The 24,372-nt window shown below is 43.5% G+C and overlaps 1 protein-coding gene across 1 annotated transcript in view; it reads right to left on the minus strand.

The window, feature by feature from the left end:
• Positions 1–24,372, minus strand: part of SORCS3 (sortilin related VPS10 domain containing receptor 3) — a 428,038-nt gene that overhangs the window by 13,129 nt on the left and 390,537 nt on the right. The window contains exons 20-25 of the mRNA XM_083504742.1: positions 24,008–24,141; positions 19,151–19,274; positions 16,062–16,174; positions 13,994–14,125; positions 9,040–9,139; positions 5,829–5,934 (exon numbers count right to left, since the gene is read on the minus strand). Coding sequence (XP_083360868.1) covers positions 5,829–5,934; positions 9,040–9,139; positions 13,994–14,125; positions 16,062–16,174; positions 19,151–19,274; positions 24,008–24,141 — 709 coding nt within the window. The remainder of the gene's footprint in view (positions 1–5,828; positions 5,935–9,039; positions 9,140–13,993; positions 14,126–16,061; positions 16,175–19,150; positions 19,275–24,007; positions 24,142–24,372) is intronic.

Raw genomic sequence — 24,372 nt, forward strand, 5'->3', positions numbered from 1 at the left:
CACTATCCCCTCCCCCATTTTTATTTGTTGTGGGGAGAGTGTTACATGTGTACAATTTTTGATGTTATGGAACACTTGTGGGATCAAAGGTTGATGGCAGTTTATAAATGGTACCTTGTGACTTTTTTCCTGCTCCATCACTTCTAGTCTTTTAGAATTACAGAATATCCACTCCAATACCCAGTCCTGAAATTTCTGTTTATCCATTGACAGTGCAAGGGGCTACCACATCTAGGGCAGGTGGAAATCTTGAAAACATTCCAACCTAGAAGCCGCGCTCCACATCAGAACTTCCACTCTTAGTAAAGAAGGTTAGTAGAGTTCATTATTTCCTTAGGGATTCTTTAAAACAAGCCATACATCATGTGAAAGCTGACATGGTTATTGTCCTTTTAAATTGTGTTTCCAACCATGCAAATTCAGAATTTGCATTGATGAACAGATTTTGCCCAGCCTTAATTTGGTCCTGGGAAGATTTATCCCCTGGTCACTTGGGTTTTGCTCATCTCCTGTGCATCTAGGTTCATAAAAAGGTGACCGAGTAGGTCTGAGAAAGCAGAACTTCATACTATTCCAGAGACATTTCTGCTTCTTGAATTGAACAAGTATAAAACTAGCACTTGTGAGACCGACAATTTCACACAGCATAGTAAAACCAATTTTTACAGGTAACCATTCTTTGGGCTGCCACTATTGCTATGCCCTAAATGGTGAAAATTATCTTGTTTTGAAATCTTTGAAGAATACGAAATCTGATGAGGTCTATTTGGGGATCTGGATAATTGCATGTTGAACATGTATCTGGGATATCTGGATTAGTCAAACTGCAGATCAGTGATTGACCAACTAATCTCAGCATTAGTTCACTCCTTGCAAATCAGATAGAATATGAATCACCTACTTTGAAGACACTTTGCTCATTTTGGTGCCGTATAAATAGCACCTTGTGGCGTATAAAATGAATTGATAGAAGGCAATACAGAATATAAGACTCTCAAGTTTATTATCTGTATTTTCTGTGCTTGTTATTTATGACATATAATAATCAAGATAAAAATTATCAGTGATCTCTGATTAGTAACCTCATTTCTTCAAATGTGGCAGAACCACAAGGAGTTGGACAGAGCTGCTGCATGTGTACATTTTTCACTGAAGCAGATGCTCCTGGGTAGCAGCATCTTTGACTACCTGATTTACTGGAAGTGTATAGGTGACAATTCTTTCATGCAGGACAATGCTGGGACTGGGAACCCTAAGCACGTTTACTTCTATTTAGAGCTGATATTTACCGTATTTTTCGTCCCATAGGACGCTCCGTCCCATAGGATGCACCTAGTTTTTTGGGGGGGAAATAAAGGGAAAAAAAATTCCCTTTATTTCCCCCCCAAAAGCAGGTCGGGGAAACAGAACCAGGTCGAGGAACAGCGGGATGGCGGCGCTGCGCCTCCCTGCTGTCCCCCGAGCTTGTGGGGCTGGCCGATGTCTGCCCCAAGCGGGGGGCGCTCTGCATCAGGGCCCCCCCTGCAGGGCGGCAGGCTGCTATCCGCAGCGTGGGGAGCCCTGCGGGGAACTCCTGCAAGGCTCCCCACGCTGCGGATGTCTGCCTGGCGCGGGGGGCACTCTGCTTCAGGGCGCCCCTCACACTGGGCAGCAGGCTGCTATCCGCAGCGTGGGGAGCCTTGCGGGGAACTCCTGCAAGGCTCCCCACGCTGCGGATGTCTGCCTGGCGTGGGGGGCGCTCTGCATCAGGGCCCCCCCTGCAGGGCGGCAGGCTGCTATCCGCAGCGTGAGGAGCCTTGCGGGGAACTCCTGCAAGGCTCCCCACGCTGCAGATGTCTGCCTGGCGCGGGGGGCGCTGTGCTTCAGGGCGCCCCTCGCGCTGGGCAGCAGGCTGCTATCTGCAGCCTAGATATCCCTGCCGGACCTCCCGTAGGGCTGCCTAGGCTGCGGGTGTGTTCCTGAAGCCTGGAGAGCGAGAGGGGTCGGTGCGCACCGACCCCTCTTGCCCTCCAAGCTTCAGCAAAAGCCTGCATTCGCCCCATAGGACGCACCCAGATTTCCCCTTCATTTTTGGAGGGGAAAAAGTGCATCCTATAGGGCGAAAAATATGGTAGGTAAAGAAAATCTAACAGTGGGCCACTGACTAGAAAACAATACAGTTAGAATTAATGATCACCAATAGAATGATGCAGTATTGCAACCTAATTATATTTAAAATGCCTTTCATATATATAAAAAGTTGCCAAGCATATATAAACAATACAGTGGTACCCCGCAAGACGAACGCCTCGCGAGACGAAAAACTCGCAAAACGAAAGGTTTTTTCGTTTTCGAGTTGCCTCGCAAGACGAATTTCCCTATGGGCTTGCTTCGCAAAACGAAGCGATCGCAAAACGAAGCGATCTTCTCCCTGCAGCCCCAGGTCCGGGGGCAGCGGGAAGCGCAGCGCTTCTTCCCCGCTGCCCCCGGACCTCTTTTGAAGCAAGGGGCTGCAGGGAGATCACTTCTCCCGGTGCTCCGAAGCCGGGCGGGGGGTAGGGAACACCTTCTGAAGGCAGGCGGGGGGCGAAGGTCTTTGCTCCCCCCTGCCTGCCTGTCCCGGAGGGCTTTTGAAGGCAGGCGTGGGGGAGCAAAGACTTTCGCCCCTCGCTCGCCTTCAGAAGAGGTCCAGGACCTCTTCTGAAGGCTGGCGGGGGGCAAAAGTCTTTGTCCCCCCCTGCCTGCCTTCCCAGGGGCTTTTAAATCGCCCCGGACAGCGGAGAAGTCCTCCGCTGTCCCGGGGCGATTTTAAAATGCCGCCCGCCAGCATTTTAAGATCGCCCGGACAGCGGAGAAGTCCTCCGCTGTCCCGGGATTCTTTAAAATGCTGGGGGTGGGAAGAAAAGCCCTTGTCCCCCCCCCGGACCTGGTCTGAAGGCGGTTTCCCTAGGAACGCATTAATTGATTTTCAATGCATTCCTATGGGAAACCATGCATCGCAAGACGAAAAAACCGCAAGACGAAGAGACTTGCGGAACGAATTAATTTTGTCTTGCGAGGCACCACTGTAGTAGATTAGGGTCAGTAAATGACACTTGGTTAGATGTGTTTATACATATACCGTATTTTTTGCTCTATAGGACACACCGGACCATAGGAGGGGGAGAACGGGGGGGGGGGGAATTCTCCCTCTCTCTGCTCAGTGCCTTTTCAGCAAAGCGTCAGGAGAAACGGAGCCCCTTCCATTTCCCCTCCCGCTTCACTGAAGGGGCACTGCGCAAAGAGGGAAAACTGCGTAGTGCCTCTCCAGTGAAGCGAAGCTTGGAGAGCAAGAGGGTTCGGTGTGCACCGACCCCTCTCGCTCACCAGGCTTCAGGTGGCTATCCGCAAGCCTTCGGAGCACAGCGAGAACTCCCGCTGTGCTCCGAAGGCTTGCGGATAGCTGCCTGAAACCCCTGGAGCGCAGCGTGAACTGCCGCTGCGCTCCGGGGGTTTCAGGCAGCCTTGCCTCCACTCCCGGAGATTGCGGGGCTGGGGAAGCCCGAGCTTCCCCCGACCCCAGAACAGGTCGGGGAGCAGCAGTCCCATCTTCCTCCTGGGGAAAAGCCCGCAAGAGCCGTGCGAAGCTTGTGTGCGGCTCTTGGGGGCTTTTCCTGCGTGCCTCCCCTCTGCATTCACTGCATAGGACGCACAGACTTTCCCCCTTAGTTTTTAAGAGGGGAAAAAGTGTGTCCTATGGAGCAAAAAATACGGTAAATGTTGTAGATCTGTCTCTCCAAATTCCTTGGGGAAGTTGCAGCATTCCATAGAAGCACAATGAGACATAATTATATAATCTGTACACAATCAGACATCTGGAAAGGGACATATTAAGGACTGAAATGATGCTAGTCTCTTTAGACAATCTGCTTCCTGAGATGACAACCCTAGAGTTGGTATGCAATTCTTCCAGCAAGGAAAAATTGTACATTTTTAGATAACTCAGTCCCACAATGACCCAGTGACATAGATCTCTATGTAAAAAGCAGTCAGCTGTATTGACCCTTGTATCATTTCAGAAGGACGGCCAGTGGAATGGATGCAGACATAACTAATGTCACTGATGGGACTGTAGGTGGATACATATTCCCACACTCACTGCACTGGAACCAGCAATCTGGTTAGAAATACATCAGGCTTCGAATCCTGGATGACAGCTTGACATGAATGGAAGCTCTGGAGAGTTAGAAGGGTTAAACAGCAATGGAGAAAGCAGTAAGTGATTATACCCATCAACCAACAAAAGTTTTCCGTATTCACCAAGCATAACTTCAAAAAAAGAAAGACAAATGTTTATGTCCCATCTGTTACTGTAGGGACAGTGTTCAGGTGGCTTACAACATTCTGAAATTGCTAAATAAATTAAATAATGAGCAGCACAATAAAAATAAGTACCATAAAGACAGGGATAGAGACATAGCAGATAAGAGTTGCTTAAAATGCAATGGTTAGGAAACAAGACCTTATCACTTACCGTGCGTTTTAAGCCCACTACCATGCACTGAAGAGACTGTGGGGTCCATGCTATTGGCCCCACCCCTCATGATGTTTGGGTCAACTAGCTCTGCCTCTGCTGCCCGTGCATTGAGGATGAACTTGCACTGAAGTGAATCTGACATGCTTAGAAGTCTCTGCCTGTAGGTTTCCCTGTGTCCTGGAGCCTGTGCAAGAATCTAGGACATGGGGAAAACTATGCATACCCTCATGTCTAGGTACACAAGTTTACCTGCTGGTGCCCCTTCTCAACTCGTGGCATCCGATGGAACTAGTTAGCTTGTGCTAGTAAAGAAGAATCATAGAATCATAGAGCTGGAAGAGACCACAAGGGCCATCGAGTCCAACCCCCTGCCAAGCAGGAAACACCATCAGAGCACTCCTGACATATGGTTGTCAAGCCTCTGCTTAAAGACCTCCAGAGAAGGAGACTCCACCACACTCCTTGGCAGCAAATTCCACTGTCGAACAGCTCTTACTGTCAGGAAGTTCTTCCTAATGTTTAGGTGGAATCTTCTTTCTTGTAGTTTGGATCCATTGCTCCGTGTCCGCTTCTCTGGAGCAGCAGAAAACAACCTTTCTCCCTCCTCTATGTGACATCCTTTTATATATTTGAGCATGGCTATCATATCACCCCTTAACCTCCTCTTCTCCAGGCTAAACATGCCCAGCTCCCTTAGCCGTTCCTCATAAGGCATCGTTTCCAGGCCTTTGACCATTTTGGTTGCCCTCCTCTGGACACTGTCATGGCTCACTGGCCCCCTCAATATGTGGAGCCCCTTTAAAGTAATCACTTGCAGTGTCATATACAGGTGAAATGGTGGCCCCTTGTCCCTTGCTTCTTAACCCCACCTCCCACATACTGAGATGTGTCCTGTTCTCTTACTGGTTCTCCAAAGGGGAGTTTTGCCCACCTTGGAGCTAGAGTGCATTCTCATTATCACCATTCTGATTTGGACAAGGTATTTCCTATCCTGCTGCACAGCACATGTGACAGGAATAAGAACTGAGTGGAAGTAGTTACAGTGAGAAAAGCCTCAGAAGTTGGGCGAGAATGTGCTTCATCCTATTTCCCCGGTCTGAGAGGGTTGAGGATGCTGAGTGAAACTCATCCATTCTGAGCACACACGGCTCTGTGGACCATTGTGCCCACAACACACATCTTGATTTCTCGCATCCACACCTTGTAGGAATCTTCTGTCCTCCCTCTCCCCTTTTCCCGCAAGCCATAAGCCTTAAAATGTCTTTGAAATCCAGGTTCTGAAAGTTCATCTTCAGACGGATTTTCTGTAAATCACAGAGGAGCAGCAACATACCTTTTAAACTTGTAGATTAAAAAAACAGCCAAGCCCACGAAGACTACCGACAGCAGCATCAACATGGCTGAACTGCTGTGCCCGGCACCAGAGTCGACAAGAGGTGCTGGGAAATGAAAGAGCAACACGTTATGCGGAGAAGTCTTTAACTGCAGGAATGAGGGAAGTAAGAGGAAGCAAGCCATTCTCTTTCCTTTACTGCCTCTTCTTGTTTACTAGCACAGGCATGTGGCACATGCTGCGTGAGAAAAGACAACTCACATGGACAAGCAAAAAAATGACCCCCCCCCCCTTTTAACACAAAGCTATAATTTCTAGACAGCACCATAATAAAAAGGAAGCTGCAGGCTGTGTGCAGACAAGCAGAGGGGAGAAGCCCTGCTCCACCTCACTGCTTCAGTCTGCTTTAGCCTCAGCCTTTTTCATGGGTTTTGTTTAACAGTGAACCAATAAAAACAAGTGGGAGGAGGAAGGGTTCAGTCTTGTGAAGCTTGTGGCTTTGCATTTAGATTGGGGAAGGTGGATGCAAACACTAGTAATAAATTCATTCATAATTCACCCACTGAATTATCACAGAGTCACCATGGTACATAGACTCAACAGCTTAATTTGCACATAACACTAAGCCGAAGTATGGCATAGCATGAATAAGCAAACATGCAGGTTCCCAGAGCAATTATTTGGTTTTTTTATGCTTGTAAAGGTAAAGGACCCCTAGGCGGTTAAATCCAGTCAAAGGCGACTATGGGGTTGTGGCACTCTTCTCGCTTTCAGGCTGAGGGAGCCGGCGTTTGTCCACAGACAGCTTTCGGGGTCATGTGGCCAGCATGACTAAACTGCTTTCGGAGCAATGGAACACCATGACAGAAGCCAGAGTGCACAGAAACGTCGTTTACCTTCCCACCACAGTGGTGCCTATTTATCTACTTAATTGGTGTGCTTTCGAACTGCTAGGTTGGCAGAAGCTGGGATAGAGCAACGGGAACTCACCCCATCACTGGGATTTGAACTGCTGACCTTCTGATTGGCAAGCTCAAGAGACTCAGTGGTTTAGACCACAGTACCACCTGTGTCCTATTTTATGCTTGTATATCCCACCTTTCATCTAAGGAACTCAAGGTAGTGGGCATGGCCCTCCCACTCTCTGTATTATCCTCACAACAATCCATTGAGATACGTTAGGCTAAGATATGGTGACTGGCCCAAAGATGATTGCGGTTATGAGCTCTGTTCTCCCAAATCCCAATCAAACACCCAACCATTACACCACACTAGCATACAATTGCTATGCTCCTCCTTCAGTCCAGCTGATCCATTGCCACCCAAGACTAAGCCAATTTATGTGCGAACCCAGAGTCATGGTTGGTCTAACAGAGCAGAGAACCAGGAGCAAACCTTGGTTACAATTCATAGTTTGCCTGGAACAATACAAACCATGAGCCCAGATTCAAACACAATGTGAAGCCAAACCATGGTTTAGCCCTGAATAGCACAGCAGCAGCAGAACTAGGGAAGGAGTGCAGCAGTTGCAATCTTTGCTCTGGAAACCTACACATTTGCTCATTCACACTAAACCATGGTTTGGTTTAATGTGATGTGTGGAGTGAGAACAGGAGTGGCCAGCACGCACTGCTAATTTCCCACAATGTTCAGAACATCACATGTGACTGGCATATTTAAATTAACCACAGTGCCAAAATTCACGCTAACCCAATTGGGTATGTGATTCTGGATTTTTTTGCTCAGGTCAGAATTATAAAAAAAGAGATTCAGCAGATCAGTCTCCAGAGCAATTTTTTCAGTCATAATCTGAAATGCACTCACCTGAGAGCAAGCCCCATTGAACTCAATAGGACTTGCTACTGAATAGTCAGGCATACGATTACTCTGATAATGTTGCACTCCCAATGAAACTCTGATTGATTGTTGTGCGAATGAGTGACCGCACCATCAGACCAAACAGCTTTCTCTTTGATGAGCATCTTTGTTATTTGGATCAATTATATTGATTGTTTCTTGCAAATCTTTTATGTAATTGTCGTTCACCAACCAGAGCAAAAAAAAACACTTGGGGTTTGTTTTTGCTTGTTCTTGGGGGGCAGTGAGCAGTTACATTTTTCAAGTGGCTCTTGAAACGAAAGTAGCATCTCCAGGGGGCAATACAACAATGTACACCTTACCATCAGCAAACATATACCAATATTGCAAACTTGGAATGAAACTCACAGAGAACTGATAAGATATCTGACCGGATTATAAAGGAAATTGCCCTCCGCTTGTTTTTTGCTTGCCTTGAACCAAGACATATTGAAGACTTCTCCAGCTAGAAGTCTGGAAGTGATCTTCAAGTGTGGTGTCAAGGTCCATAGTCAGAAGGCAAACAATTACCGTATTTTTTGCACCATAACACTCACTTTTTTCCTCCTAGAAAGTAAGGGGAAATGTCTGTGCGTGTTATGGAGCGAATGCCTACGGGTGGTGGTGAGGATCTGCTGCAGTCGTGAGCAGAGGATTCATGGTTCCCCTTCCTTCCCTCCTCCGTGGCTCTCTTTGAAACAGCAAAGCGGGAGAAGAGCCGCTGAGTGGGGAGGAGAGAGGGACAGAGAGCCTGCTTCTTTAAAGGAGCAAAGTGGGGGAGGAGAGGAGCCTTCTCCCCTTAAACCTCTCTTCTGCATTATTAGCAGCATCCTTCTCCACACACCCCACGCGTGCTCCTTGTCCCTTGAGTGCTTTTCCTTCCCTCCCCACTTAAAACGTGGTTACAAAGCACGGATCCACATGGATCCTCAGGATTTTTGCACTGGGTCACCCCAAATTCACCATCAAATCACATAGCATGTCCATGGCTACATCTTGCACCAAAAAAAATCACGCACCCACTGTTGCCTGGGGCTGCAGTGGTGCAAAAATGTGGTTACAAAGCATGGATCCACATGGATCCTCAGGATTTTTGCATTGGGCTACTCCAAACTCACTGTCAGATCACATGTCTGTGGCCACAGCATGAACCACAAAAATCATATATCCACTGTTTCGTTTAGAATATTTTTTTTCTTGTTTTCCTCCTCTAAAAACTACGTGCGTGTTATGGTCGGGTGCGTGTTATAGAGCGAAAAATACGGTACAATGCAATCTTTCTTTGGCTTTCTTCCTAGTAGACCTAAGGCTAACTGCAAAGAGTTGCATTGTGTAGGGTTCCTTGCCAGCTTACCTAACGTTAGTTGAGTGACATACACAATGACTTCCACTCCAGGCTTCAGCTCAAATTGGACCAGATTCTGATTCAAAGCATTGAAGAGGATTTCAACAGCCTGAGGAAACAATGAATTATCAATTAACAACAGCACTTCAGAAACTATAGGAAGAATCCCCACAGACACTTCCAATATACCAATGGAAAAGTCATCCTCGTTGTCAGACCTTGCATAGCAAAAAGAGCACAATCCACAAAGAAGATTTGAATAAATATCTTTTTTAAAGGGGAGAAACCCCTAAATGAGAGGGGAAATCCTCGGCCAGCCCACTGATGACAGAGCATATTCTGTGGAGATGGAACTGACTGTCATGGAGCAAAAAACTAGGACGAGAATAGCTGGAAACCTTACCTGAGCCATGCCACGCTGCAACATATTGCTACAAATCCAATTTGTTTTTAAATCACTCCTACCATGCAATTCCCACCCCCACACAGAAATGTTTTCATAACCCCTAAGTTACTCATATTGGGCACAGCCAGGTATTAAAGTGGCATCTTGAAGGGCGAGAGGCAGACAATTTTCTGCTGGTTTAGTTTTGAATGAAAGTAAGTGTTATCAATAATATGAAGTATAACACAAAACTTTCAGCATCCTTCAGTGAGGGCCTTTTTTCCAGCTGGAACTAGCAGGAGCTCAGTTCCAGCACCTCTCAGGTGGGTGCTATTGCCATTATGAGAGAACAAGAGAGGCGTTCATGGTGAGTTCTGGCATCTCTTTTTCTAGAAAAATAGCACTGCTTGAAGTTCCCTTTTTTGCAAGGGTTCTCTGCTTTCCAACTGAAGTCCCTTAACACCTCATTCCACAGTGTTTGGGTTCCTCAACTCTCTCTGGGCAGAATTTTTGGGAGTGTCTAAGGAACTGTAGAGGAAAGAAAGGGATGGGGAATTTGGAATTTCCCTTTTGTGAGGTTCCTCCTCCTTGCGGCTGTTAGGATCCAAGCCAATGTTGTTACCCTTTAACACTTATGACATACATCCAATTTCCCTGCAGAAACTTCTTTCCACATTCATATTGCCATTGCTGACTTGCAGGAAAAAACCTGTCTTGTAACCTTTCAAGGCAAGATCTACATTTATAAGGGAAAGAAATAGCCTTTCAAAGTTCAAAGCTTAGCATCTGAAGAGTCTACATTCTAAATATTTAGTTAAAAGAGTGACTCAGCCATGTAGATTCCTTATTAAACCTCGCAATCTTGATAGTCTCAAGGCAGGTAACTAACTCCATCTGGGTGTATTAAAACATATTGAACATCTGCAAGTTCTCAAATGACTTGGTGTGATAAAAGGGATCCTGATCAGTGTGCAGAGGTTATATAAGAACTGGTGCACTGTAGAGGTTAAAGACAGAAATCTCAGCTGTGCTGTAAACACACTGAGAGAAATAACAACAGGGTTGGTGTAATGAATTCAGAACTATTGTATGTGAATTCAATTCTCTACCAGCTTTTCAAGCAAAAACTAAGTGGTCATTTTGGTGGCAATTTTGTCCTCCTCAAGCCCTGTGCACTATTTGCTCCATGCAAAACCTGGTAAGAATGATGTTACATCACAGTATTGTCCCCAGGTCTCAGGGAAGGGAGGGACAAATGATGGTTTTGCTGTTGTTTCGTCCAGTTTGCATTGGGGGCAGGGAATCATTTAAAAAGGAAAGGCAAAATGGCAGCAGCAATTTGTGCTTCTACTGCAAGGGACATTGGACATCTCCAAGCCCTTAAAAATAAAAATAAATCGCCCACCTACACTGAAATGGTGCCCATTTTGTCCCCCTATTTTGCACAATAAGTTTTCACCTGGAAAATTTCAGCACTACGGTGAACAATGAAAAGCACTCTGGAAGAGATAAGGATTATTCCTGGTTACTGAGCTGACATCCACAAGCTATCTGGCAGGCCATCAACAAGAGTAACTGGATTTTGCTGGAAAGTCTTTTTATACTTCCTGCTCCACATAAGGCCTCCAGAAGTGATACCGCTGATTTAATCACTAGTTAATTTCTGCATGGAAGCTTAAGCAAGCTTGTGCTATTGTTCATGACTCTAATCTCACCTTAATATCACAGCTGCTATTCATCACTGTAATTACCTATTTATTTAAGTAAATGGCTATTGAAACTTCCAGGTATAGTTTGTATGCAATATCCTAGCTGGGTTTATGGCTGAATACACACTCAATAGGGATCTGTAACCAATCCTGCGTGTCTGAAAAATGTAATTGCATGATACATATGTTTTCAAACATGGGTGTGGATCATTCATTATGTGGCATTAGGTGTCCCACTCAAGTCACTTCTAGGCTTTCAATATATGGAGGAAAAAACAGCTCATCAAGGACTCAACATGCTCAGTAGGCACAGAGTTCTGGAATAGAGGTTGGAGTGGTAGGAACCCAGAACACTCTCTGCTGCAACAATTTGTTGCAGGGTCCCACGGGTAGAATCATGGTTTATTTATTTATTTAAAATATTTATATGCCACCCCATGATTATGTTCACAGAGTGATTAAGACAAAGATATAAACAGATTAAAATACATAAATTAATCAATAAAACATAAAAAACAACTCAACTGAAAGGGTTTTAAATGAATTAAAAGTTCTGTGGCAATAATAATAATAAAAGGTCTTCCTTCACCTGGCACCAAAATGAAAGTACCAGGTGAGTCTCTCTGGGGAAAGTGTTGCATAGCAAGGGGGCTGTCATTGGAAATGCCCCCCTTGCCAGAAGCCGCCCACTATACTTCACCTGGCTGGGTACCTGGAAAAGTATATTTTAAGTTCCAGGTAAGTGCATATAGAGACGGGCAGACAGGAGACAGATACCCTGACTGAAAGCTATGAAGAACTTTCGAGGTCAAAACTGACACTTTGAACTGAGCCCAGAAATAGTGTTGCAAAGTCGCTGGCATGATATGCTTGCACCATCTAGAAGCCTGAAATTTGGATGGGTGAACGGCTGTTAGAGTGACCAAATGCAAAGCAGAATACAGCTGCTATACTTTTAGGTGCTTTGTAGAAGGGCACATTTTGTCAGATCGAAACTTATTGTACAGAGATTAGGAAAGCTGCACCTGCTGAAATTCTATATTCTAAACACCTATTAAAAATACAATGTCCTCCACTGAATCTGGTTACTCTAATTATAGTAATTGCCTGGTACTGGCAGATAATATTGATGGAGTGAGCATGCCAGAAATCTGTAGGAACAGTGAAAATCAATGGGATGCAGTTCTCCTTGGATATCAAATGTATCGGAAGGACGAAGGAGCTGCTTATTTCAAATAAGGCGTAAAGCCCAATATATTTATATATATAGGTGACACCAAAATGCTAAAAGAATTCATCAAGGCAGCTTAAGTAACAGGTGTTTACAGCTACCGTCATGCTTACTTGGTAAATGTTAAAGACAATATTGCAAGGTCCTAATGCTTCCCTTTGAAGCTCTAAATGGTTTTGAGCTCAAATACCCCTAAGTGACTTGCCAGATGGGCAGAGCTGCAGAACGTTGCTGCAGTTCACCAGGATGGCGGGGAGATGAGCAAGGCAAGGGAGATGCCTGCATAGTGTAGGTTCACCATGAGGAGTTATTTATTGGCTCTGGCATTGCACCCTCACAGCACCAACATCCCAGCTGCCTTGCCTAGGTAACTGGCTAAAACCATATTCCAGAATGCGACAGGTGGGTGGGTTTCTGTGCTGGTCCTAATAGACTGGAAATATATTATGAAGCACATGCCACCTGGTCAAGTACACTTCTGTACACCCTGACCAGTAGAAGAGGTCCCATATATTTTTTTTCCTTGGAAGGGGGGCGGAGAGGCAAATTCATCCCAGGACAGGGTGGAAGAACATACTGTATTTTATTCTGGCACGACTAGTTTAGTCATGCCCATTGTTCAATGCTCCATAAGGATTAAAATGTTTCTAATGAAGAAATAATAAATAAATGCATATATCTAATAAAGAGCTGTGCTAATAAAGGAAAGTTAGTCACGCAGCTGCCAAGAGAGAGGTACCGTAAGTCTTCGTTTCCTTGTAAGTGTGGTTGCGATTGGATGCAGTAAGTAGGCCTTGTCCAAGTGCTTGGAACAGTGGCCACAACCCTATCGAAACCAGCATATAGGCAAGTAGAAAACTGCCGTGTCCATCCACCTCTTATAAATTTCAATATCTTTTTTTAAAAAAAAGTTCAAAGGTAATTGAACAATATTAATAGGAGGTCAAATCCAGTCAGACAACTCTAAAGCTTCAAATTATATATGCCTACAAGTTCAACAAAGCACTCCATGAGAGGAATTCAACATAGCCCTGTAAACCTCCCTGTGATGCTCTGATGAAGGGTGGGATATGAATTGAATAAATAAGATGATAAATAATAGCACTAAGAAGGCTGTTCCATCGGCGCGAGCATTTCAACTGACAGAACTATCTCCACTCTCTTCCTCCACATGTCATTTCTCCCAATCCCCTGAGCCAATCTGGGGAGACACAGGGGGCACGCAAGGGAAGGAGAGAGGTTGAAAAGCCCCATTGCACTTGCTGAAGACTTCACACATGGTTTTGGTAGCAGAACTCATTAGTTGAATCTGATAGAGGCAGATTTAGGGGAGCATGACTGGTTCGGTCACACTAGGCATGGAGCCTTGGGGATGCCACAACTAGGAGGTACAATGGAAGGCAAGAGGTGGGAAGAGGGATTTTGGTGCTGCTGAAATTGGAGACCCCAAGGTCCACCACTGATTCTGGTCCCATATTTGATCCTCTATTTAAATCTCTAAAACAGTCAATTCCTAGGACATTGCGCAGAGATCGATATTTACAACAACTTGAGGAAATCAGCATTAGTGTGGTAATTTGCCACAAACCACAATCTTAATAGCTGGAATGCATGAACAATGAGAAGCATTCTCCTTACCAGCTCCAGGTCACCTTCACTGCCTTTCCTTCTCTCAGAGGTGTTTTGATGGGGCAAGATGAAAAGCTCTGCAGAGGTGGGCAAACCATGGAAAACGGCCACCAAAACTTGCTCTTCAGGGATGCCAGTCACCTAAAGAAGAGGACCAGAAGGAGGATTAGTAGTAATCATAAGGGTAGAATCATAGAATCATAGAGTTGGAAGAGACCACAAGGGCCATCAAGTCCAACCCCCTGCCAAGCAGGGTACTCTTTGTTCAACTTCTTGTATGAGTTCTAATATGAAAAGAGAAGATAAGAAAGCATTGGGCTCTTCTATACATGAGATACCAATGGTTTTGCAAGACCAAACCATACTTCTTCTCAACAACCCCATAAAAATGAAAGTTGTGGTCATATCCTGCTACTGAGAATATACTGGTAGATTTTGGATGATATGAAGTACATCAGCAAGATGTTCTGACTCCCTAAATTATACTGCCGAAATGTAAAAGTGGTGTGGAGGGAGACAGTTGCTCCACTCAAGTATACCACTCAAAATACATTCCTAACCTCAGATTTGCAACAGCTATCATGCATGATAACATTCAAGAATCCAAAAAAATCAGCTGCATTATTATAGCATACAGGTATATACATTTTTGAATGCCAGCTTTTTGCTGTCTGATCCTAAATAGGCTGCACAGTATATTGTCCTAAAGGTAACATAAATGTAACAACAATATTAATACTGTAGTATACAATTTATTATATCTTTCGATTGCATAAATAGTAACCAAGCCACATTATTTTCCCCCAACTATAGATAGCTGCTAATAAAACTTCAAATGCAAAAAGCAGGTGTGATTGGGCTAGAACAGACCAAAAGTTTTCTTGGAAGCTGGCATATTTGAACAATGTACTGCTTGCAACATTACATGCTTGCAGTGTACATCTTGTTTGCAAGATGCTGCAAATGAAGCTTGCTTGCTTGCTTATTTATTTATTTATTTATTTATTATCTCTGAGCAACAGGAATGCATTTGATCAAAGCGAGCAGAATTATCATTAAGTCACACTGAGAAAGTTTTTCAGCAGTGGGGATAACAAGTAGGCAAAAAAACCTGCAAATTTTCACACTTTGTTTACCGAGTGCGAAAACTCAGTATGCCGAGCAGATTTTAAAAGGCAACATGAACATAAGCCATCTGCAATGAAAAAGAACAAGTAATAATAAAGAGAAATTTGAGACAAAATATCTGAAGGTCTTTCTCGGATCCAGCTTTGCAGTCTTCTTATCTTTATATCATTCTTATCTCCTAACGTCGCAAGGTGAGTGCTGATGCTCACATAGCCAAAACAGTACTACCCAAATACAGGAAGGATGTGTCAGCAGGCTCAGGGGACCCCTTAAGTTTACAGAAGTATACAATATATATTAAAAATAAAATAAAACGTGGGCAAATGCCCTTCCAAAAGAGAAAAGCAGGTTGTGCATATGTGTGCAACTCTCACACAGTACAACTCAACTATTGTTTCCCAAATGAAAGCAACAGGACATGGTTCTAGAAATGAATAAAAAGATGGAATCCAAAGAATAGTCTCTCTTAAGCTCTCATTGTGTCCAAGGGATCCAAAAAGATCTCAAAGAAGTGAAAAATGAACTGCAAAGGTCATAGACAATTATATACTTACTGGAATAATGAGAAATTCCTATATCCATATAATGACAATAATAATGATCTGCACACCTCCACACACCACCCCAGTTGCTGGGTGGATGAATGAGATTAAAGACTGCAAAACATTTGTTATGATAGGAAGCAGATGATTTTTTTGTAAGTCCCTTGTTCAGGGAACAAACTGAATTCAGTTGCCTTTCCTTGAAGGGTTTTGCTGGTGTTCTGGAAAGTGTTGGAAAATATTTACAAAGTCCTATTACGGTACTTGGCTTTAGATAAAAATGCAGTGGCTGCTAATGCTGCTAATTGTGAACAATAGCCTCCCTTTTCTGAATTACCCTGCAATAGATTACTTAGACTGTAAGAAAATCACCCTTATTATTAATTGGTCTGCTTGTGAATACTTACTTGCACCAAGGCTCTCTTGATGACTCTGCCAATATCCTCTCTCCATTCAGGTATGTCCGGATTGTGATAATCCAAATTGGGAGAGAATGATAATAACTGAGACTGGAAATATTCTGCAGAGAGAGAATCACAGTCAAACTCCATTGTAATCCTGCCAGCCAGCCAGCTGTTTAAGCTGAGATGGTTAAGGTGCATCAGTTTCTATGTTAGACAAGAAAGAACTATTTTACAGCTTAAGGCTGGTAGAGCAGAAACACATGTTCTCAGAAATGCAAAATCCACCAGACATTTGGAATACCAACTAACTTTTCTGCTCCTTAAATCTATAGGAAGAATCCTTATTCTTGGTCCTGCCCCCCAAACTAATTTTTAAAGATTACTTTTTAGATGTTGAAAATATTCATTTTCCGGACCTCAGACTCACTGTGTCAAACAGCAGCTCTAAAATGTGAAGTTTCATACACCTACCTACCTAACAAAAATGTATGTCTGGAAGCAAAGTTAAAGCTCACCTTTGACTTTCCCAAATGATTGAATACTTAAATATAGCTGAGTGGAGCAGAAAAGTTCCCTCTAGGATAAGAATGGCTTAAATTTGAATCCATAACTTTTAGGAACATAAGAAAAATCTAAACACTTGGTTATACTACTGTGGTGGTGACGAATATTATACATAAGCTTGGTCCCAAACCCAGGGGAACAATACTTAAACAATAACTTCCCATTTAAAAGTTGAAAGAATACTATAAAAATGTTCATTTTGTACTGAAATATCCAAAGTGAAGAGTGAGATGAAAAAGATTGGGGGAAGGGGAGAATAGTGCAGTACCATATAAATTATATATACTAATATACTAGTAAGAGAGTAAAATAAAGGAAAGGAGACAAAATACTAGATTGCTTTTTTAATCAACCACTTTTTTCCCATCCCAGGACACTTTGTATGAGAAATAGGCTTGTTCTTGTACAGTGGTACCTCGCAAGACGAATGCCTCGCAAGACAAAAAAACTCGCTAGACGAAAGGTTTTTCCATTTTCGATTTGCCTCGCAAGACGAATTTCCCTATGGGCTTGCTTCGCAAGACGAAAACGTCTCGCAACTTTTTTTTCTTTGTCTAAAAACAAAGACATGTTTTGTTTATAAAGTTAATTTATTTTCCCTTAAATTTTTGAACTGCTCTTTACAGTATGTGTGACTTTAAAGAGCAGTTAATAAACTGTTGTTGTACCAAATTTGGCTTTGTTTGGACTTTTTTTGACCATAGGAACGCATTAATTGATTTTCAATGCATTCCTATGGGATTTCGTGATTCGCAAGACGAAAAATTCGCTAGACGACAAAAATTGCGGAACGAATTAATTTCGTCTTGCGGGGCACCACTGTATTATACTTGGCATGCATTGTGCTCCACTGAACAAATCCTTACTGCAAATCTTCTGTTTTCCAAAAGCAGGAATTATCTGTTTGTTAGCCCCATGTGCAGCCATGAGTAGTTATGCATAACAAATAAGATACCAATTGAGCTAATGACAGGCGAATCAGGATACTGCAATTCATGAGGCACTAGGAAATTACTTCCTAATTAACTGACTGCAGGAGAGCAAGGGAAATTTCAATGGCAGCCAAGTTTATAGATTCACAGAGCTGGACCTCTTCTCTGACCCATCACAGAATGCCTTCTTGTCATTAGTAGAGTGAGTAAGAAGGAGTCTGAGAGTCTTGCCATCCATATTTCCCAGTGGTTCTGCTCTGTCTCAGCCTCTGTCCCCATCACTCTTTCATTCTCCTACTTGAATTATATGTTCCTTGCCTGTCTCAACTATCTTAATGTAGTTGACCTGATCTACTGTCACAATGGAGCTTTAGAAGCAAGGTCTTGATGCCATTAGCTTAGATGTCATAAGAGAGCCTGGGTAATTGAAACCAGGGATGATGAATGCTTGTGGAGAGGGCAGGGGAGGTAATAGGAAGCCTCAGAATTTTTATGTCAAAGTCCTCAAGCAGTAGATGGACAGAATACACTTGTCAATTGTGTATGTAGTAAAAGGAAGTCCCCACCCTGCACTCAGCTCTCACCTGTGGCTCCTAGAAGCTGTTAGCATGGGACAGTGGCCACACCCTGGGAAATAGCTTCGAATGGCCAACTAAACAACGTGAGGGTAGCTGATGGGTCTTGAACGCTTGGTGAGTTAGGGACAGGCTCTGATGGATTGAGTGGATAAGACCAATAGTGGGTCCAACAGTCAAGAAGGTGGTTACTGCATGTGCTGTAGAGGGGAATGAGGAGCAAATGGGGCTTGTCAACCTGGGAAGGTCGCCCATCTAGGAGAAGGAAGACCTCCACTGCCTTGTGGCTATACGTACCCATTCATGGGAAATGCTGAGAAAAAAATCATACCTGCTGCTTTCCAGGACATGTTCAGGAGAAGAAAAGGATAAGGCGTAAGCCCTACACAAATTGAGAGTGGAGTCCCTAAGATGGTTGGATGGCATCTTGCACACCTCCTTCTGGCAACTCCTGCAGCCAAGCTGGTGCCAAATGTATTGTGAGGCTGAGAGTGGGGTCTTGTTGTCAGGGTAGTCCAGGACCTCCATACACATTGCCCAGGCTTGTGTCCTGGATAGGTCATTTCAGTGCTGCTATTGCAGCAAAAACAATGTGGAAGGCAGCAGTTAGGAGTTAGTCTCTGCAACCACAGTAGATGCTGTGATGCCACAGCAGGTGCTGTGATTCTCCATGGGTTTGGCTTCATCCCCAGAGGTGCACTCCGTTATCTCTCAAGACAGACAGATGCCAACAACAAAAGGCAGTAACTCCTGCAGGTTTTTAGGCATCGTGTTTATCCTTCATTCTGGGCTCCTTTAAGACCTAAGTATCAAAGGATGTAAGGAGGATTGTTATGTCTTAAAGGAACCTAGAATGAAGCCTGCAGCAGTTACCTTTGACTGCATGCACAATCCCAAGTGTTTTCTGTCCACTGTCAAACTCTGTGGTGGGGCTGGTGAAGTGGGGGATAGAATTGGAAGAGGAGCCAGAAACAGTTGTTGGGGGGGGTGGTATCTCTTGAATTAGTCTGTGTCTGCTTACCATGTACAGCAATGTTCTTGGTGTCCTGGATGAGGACACTGCCAGCTGAGACCTGCACTGTGACGGTATTCCTTCCTTCCGCAGTAAAAGTGTAAGAGATGCTGCTGTCCAAGGTGATGAATGGCTGTAAAAGTCATATGCATTCATAGTTAATTTAGTATTCTATTGCATGAATCACAAGGGTCACACACACAAAAATACGGATTTGAATGCATCAGTTTAGTTTGTATATATGAGTGGGAAAAGAGTCACCAGCTAGCTCCTAGGAATGCGTGGCAAATTTGTAACACTCCTAAGAAGAATCCTCCAGTGGCTTCTCCCAGGGAATGACTTCTTGTAGGCATGAGGGCTGCTTAGGCAAATCAAGAAGGGGCAGGGGCTAGACGTATTAAGCTTCCTTCCTTCCTTCCTTCCTTCCTTCCTTCCTTCCTTCCTTCCTTCCTTTCCTATTCCAGTGTTTTACCTCCCTTTACATGCACACCTTGGTGAATGCTAGACAGTGAGGCCATAGTGTGCATGTCAGGTTCACATGCCCAAGGTTGATGTAGCCAAGAGGGAGGATTTCATTTGGGTCCTTTGCTCCAATTACCATGGGTTGTGGCTGCAACCATGCCCAGGAGATGGGAGTGTGGAGATCCAGTCCCTCCTAATACCATACATTTTGCATATTGAGTCCTCTTTATGGGTGTGATGGCAAGAGTCAGTCATTCAATGAGACAAATCTAGCTTGGGTGCTGACTTTTAGCAGGAATCAACTACCCCTGGAAATTATTATTCCCTCTCTTCTGCATCTCAAATAAAGCCCTAGCCATGGTTAAAGGAAACTTATCAATAATACAGCTGTTGTTAACCTGCATACAGTCATATGTTGATGGTCCTTCTATGTCTGCTTGGAGCATGCTATTGGACTGGTAGCTACCTTTGCCAGGGGAGAAATTTAGGGTGTCTGTGATGAAAAGAGGTGAACAGATGCCATCGCTTCCTGCAAGAATGAGATTTCCAAATACATATTTGGAAGAATGAGACTGCTGCTCCTTGCCACCTACTCTCATTTTCCCACTTCAATCTGATGTTCCGGTTCTCTATGTGTATGACTGATGTTAGTAACAGGGTGCAGAACTAGGGCTGGGGTACAGGCCTGGAGTATTGCCATGGTGTCTCATCTACAAGGCCTAGTCCTGTTTTGGAATAAAACAGTTTGCCATTATCTGTTTACCATCTGAACTTTGATTATTTTTAAAGGCATGCACCTTTTCAGCCTGTGATTATTTGGAGGTTATTGTGCACCTCCCAAGTTTCTCTCACTCTCTTATCCCTGCAAGTCTTGGCATAATTTTTTTTGAGATGAGGTCATTCTTTTATGCTCAAATTCTACATAAATTCTACATAAACCCTTTGCAGAATTACAACCCACTCTGGGGACTTCAGCAGTGCTTTCCAAGTCAAGAAATATATAAGAAGCCAGTTTTTTGTTTTAAAAATTGCCTCCCTTTTATGGTGTATGTCCTATTAGATCATGGCTGATTTCACCCCCATCACAGAGTTTTAACATTCAGGTAGCTCCTTAGATTTAATTCATGCACTGAGGTCTGGGAACTAACTCTAAATTAAATCAAGGAGTTTAAGGTTCATTTGCTCAAAACCTATTAGACAGCCAGACACATTTATTAAACTGGACCTGTGTTAATCCAAGCAAATTGGCCTTTAGGTATATTGCTAAAGCAGTGGACCAGCAATTCACTACAATAGCTCTATCTAGAAAAAGAAATTAAGGCTCGTCTAGGGGGGTACCTTTCCCTTTTTAGGATGTGTATAAAATGGAGCTGTATATTGCAGTGGTACCTTTAAAGCAGGAGGCTACAGTGAAGCGATGAGTCTACAAATAGCCTAAATTGCCATCTCTATCTGCGTCACTCCTCCCATGGGTTAAAGGCATCAGAATCTGGCTATTCTACAAAAATCAAAGTCAGTTTATACTGCACAGCGTCTTCGGTTAATGTCCTAACTGGCAGTGCAATGAAATATTTGCCTGATTCTTGCCATCACATTGCCAATTTGCTGTTTTAATGTGATAAATCTGTTCAGGAAAAATTACTTCTCATGCAGTGAAAAATCAATCTGGCTGTGCCACATGGCAAGTTGTAATGCAAAATCAAGAAGGCTGTTTGGCCACAACTGGTTTTCAGACATGTGGAGTGGCTATCTTATTTACAGCAAAACTTGAATAGAATCAATTTTATCCCAAGCTTGAGTCTGAGATCCCCCCAACCAAGCTCTCACCTATCCGTGGTGCCAATCTCATTCTATCACTGTACTCAGCAATATGGCGGTTCCACTGTGGAATGCCAGGTTGGTCCTTAATAAAATCATGCTGATCCATCATGCTGAATGTCAATGAGCAGGCTGTCCTGGTGTGTACTACCAAGACCTGGGTAGGGGAAATGGGTGAGTCAGTTCTGACTAAACTCTGCCCACGAGGGTCTATGGTGCAATATTAGCCCAGACTGGAGGGGCAGGAAGGAGGTGCTGCTGTAGTCTATAGGAATTTTACTTCCTACCACTGGAAAATCCCTCTGTCTTGGAGAGGGAATGGAGGGTCTGCATCTGGTGTTGGGCCAGAGGTGCAGCCTAGGGATGCTATCGGCGCACTGCCCACCCTGCCGCTCATCATAAGTGCTTTTTTCCAACACCAACGGCAACATCAACCATCCCAACAGATTAATGCCTACTATAAAAGCAGCAGCAGTACCCACCCACCATTTTCTGTGATTTACAGGTCATGCTTTTGTTTGGATCAGTCTGAATATTAAAACTGCAAAAGACTCGCCTGGTGACTTAAATAATAGGATTATTATGGGGCTACATCAGCAAAGTCCTGCAATCAAGCTCTCCAAAGAGCAATGCTGGGGAACTGGGAAACGTTGCATATCATGTTGAGAAAGTATTTTGCTTTTGTTTAAACAAGAACATTGCAGAATGTGTGGCATGCTGTTGTTTTTAACCCATCAAATTTGAAAAGCTTTAGTGTAGATTTTTAGACTTTGTGGCTACAGATCAGTACTCCTGTGAAGAGTTCTAGGATTGCTCCCAAGCCTCGTGGGCTTGTGGTGCTCAAGGAAACAATCCCTAGAGTTCTTTGCTCCCGCTGAGTGCATCAATAGAGGTCAGAGAGTAATAACAACTCAGAACAGTGGAACCCCCCAGAGAGAATAAAGGCAGAAGGGCCCTGGGAGAACAGCAGTTTTGTAGCTGTTTTTAGCTCCCTTCCTTGTGAATCAGTGGAAAATATCAGTAAATCCTCAGACTATCAGAATGGCAGCTTAGCATTGCTTAGTATTCTGTTACGGCCTTTCCATGATTATTGCCATTTTGCAAAGCCAAATACTATTACCAGCTTTAAGCTGCCCCTTATTTTGGTGCCATTTTGCATCTGCAGCTTAAAGAGCTTTAAGTTTGTGAGTGCACCCAGGAATCAGAGGCATAAGCATAGATAAGATTTAAATTGCAGGTACAAAAATGCAACTACAATTACTCTCATTTGCAAATTCCAAGTGTAGATATCTCAGTATGTGAGAGAAACTACAATGTTTTGTTCTTTAAAAAAGGGGGGGAGACCACCGCTATTTTAGGTTCCAAATAGTTTCCAACCTAGCAAGTCAAAGTCAAATGTCTTCTCTGACTAAATGCCTGCTAATGTCATTATGTGATGATGCTTCCCGGGGAGGTATGTGCCAAGAACACTCACAATTAAAATGACTGGGGACCTTTCCTATGTCCCACTCTTGACCTAGGGTACAATATGATCTGATTCTGGCAAGTGGGGTTTAGATCCCCTGGGTGCATACTAGGGCACAAATGAGTTTTACATTGGACAATGGGCCAAGTTTGCAGGGCTCCATTCCTGCCCCACAAGAATTCAGAATACATCCTATATTGCAGTGAAATGAGAAGTAGCAAATAAGCTCTATTTAATGAAAGCTCATTCACCAATACTGACCTTCTCATTTAGGAACTGCTGATACATTTGTGAGGAGCTGCTGAATATAGTTTGAAACCCACAGTCTTTCAAGCAAGACATGAAATCCCAGTTTGTGGCTAAGCAATTGTACCAAGAAAATATTTTATCTTCCAGGTAAACATCTAAATTAAGCAATCACTAGAACATTCCCCCCACAAATATTTATGCAGATTCCTTAGCATCAGAATAATTTTTATCGGCATGGCTCTATGGAATAGGTGACTGATTGCGACTGAGCATTCAACAGCACTTTCGCTGTTCAGTTTCTCTGAAATGTCCTCAAAGGCACAAACAGCATGGACAGCCTAAGAGAGTGCTGCTTACGATCTTAGCTTGAATTCACAGATGCCAAAAGTTATTCAGTCCCCATTGGATTTAAAACACTGTGTGAGATTCTAAAAATACAAGTGTGTTCCGACATTCATATTGGAAATGATGCTTATTTGATCACCAGTGGTTTTTAAATGCTGAGCAGAAAGCCCACCATTATCCAGTAGATATAGTGGTGTATAATTTTGAATTCTAGTAACAATAATAGCTTCTGCACACAATGTTCCAATAATAACCAACTGCACATTGTCAGAACTCATGCAAACAACAAGGGGTGGTACAAAAACAGAGAGAAAGAGAGAGATCGAGAGAGGGGCAGTGGCAAAGTTTAGAAAACAAAGAAGCTTTTTTTCAACAGCAAGGAAAAATTACCTTGTTTTTACCGCAGCTTCAAATAAGGTGGAGCTCCACATATAAAATCAAAACATCACACGATTCAAATATGAATCCTTTCAAAGAAAATAAACAAGGTTTTATTTTTATAGTTTCATTTTTAAAAAGGCTCAAACCTTTGTGTTGTTGCCGAACCACCAGAAGTATGTGAGGGTACCCGACTGATTGGGCCAAACCACAGCTGTTATATTTACTTCCTTATTCCTGATGGCCACAAAGGGGACCCTCAAATCGACACGCTCTACTGGACCTGTGGAAAGGAAACACAGTGAGATGTATTAGAAATTCCTTCTGTACAATTCTAATTTGTGCAAAGTGTGCAAATTTTAAAGAGGCTAAATGTAAAAATGCCTTTTTAAAAAACTTAATGCACTTGTAGCAACCAAAGGTTGGTGTATAACAGTATATACAATTCCGCCTGTTGTACTGACAAAGAAATGTGCAACGACTCCAAATCTTTTCTTCTTTTTAAAATTAAACT

This window comes from Podarcis liolepis (genome assembly GCF_965112155.1).
Source record: "Podarcis liolepis genome assembly, chromosome: 5".
Classification (NCBI taxonomy): domain Eukaryota; kingdom Metazoa; phylum Chordata; class Lepidosauria; order Squamata; family Lacertidae; genus Podarcis; species Podarcis liolepis.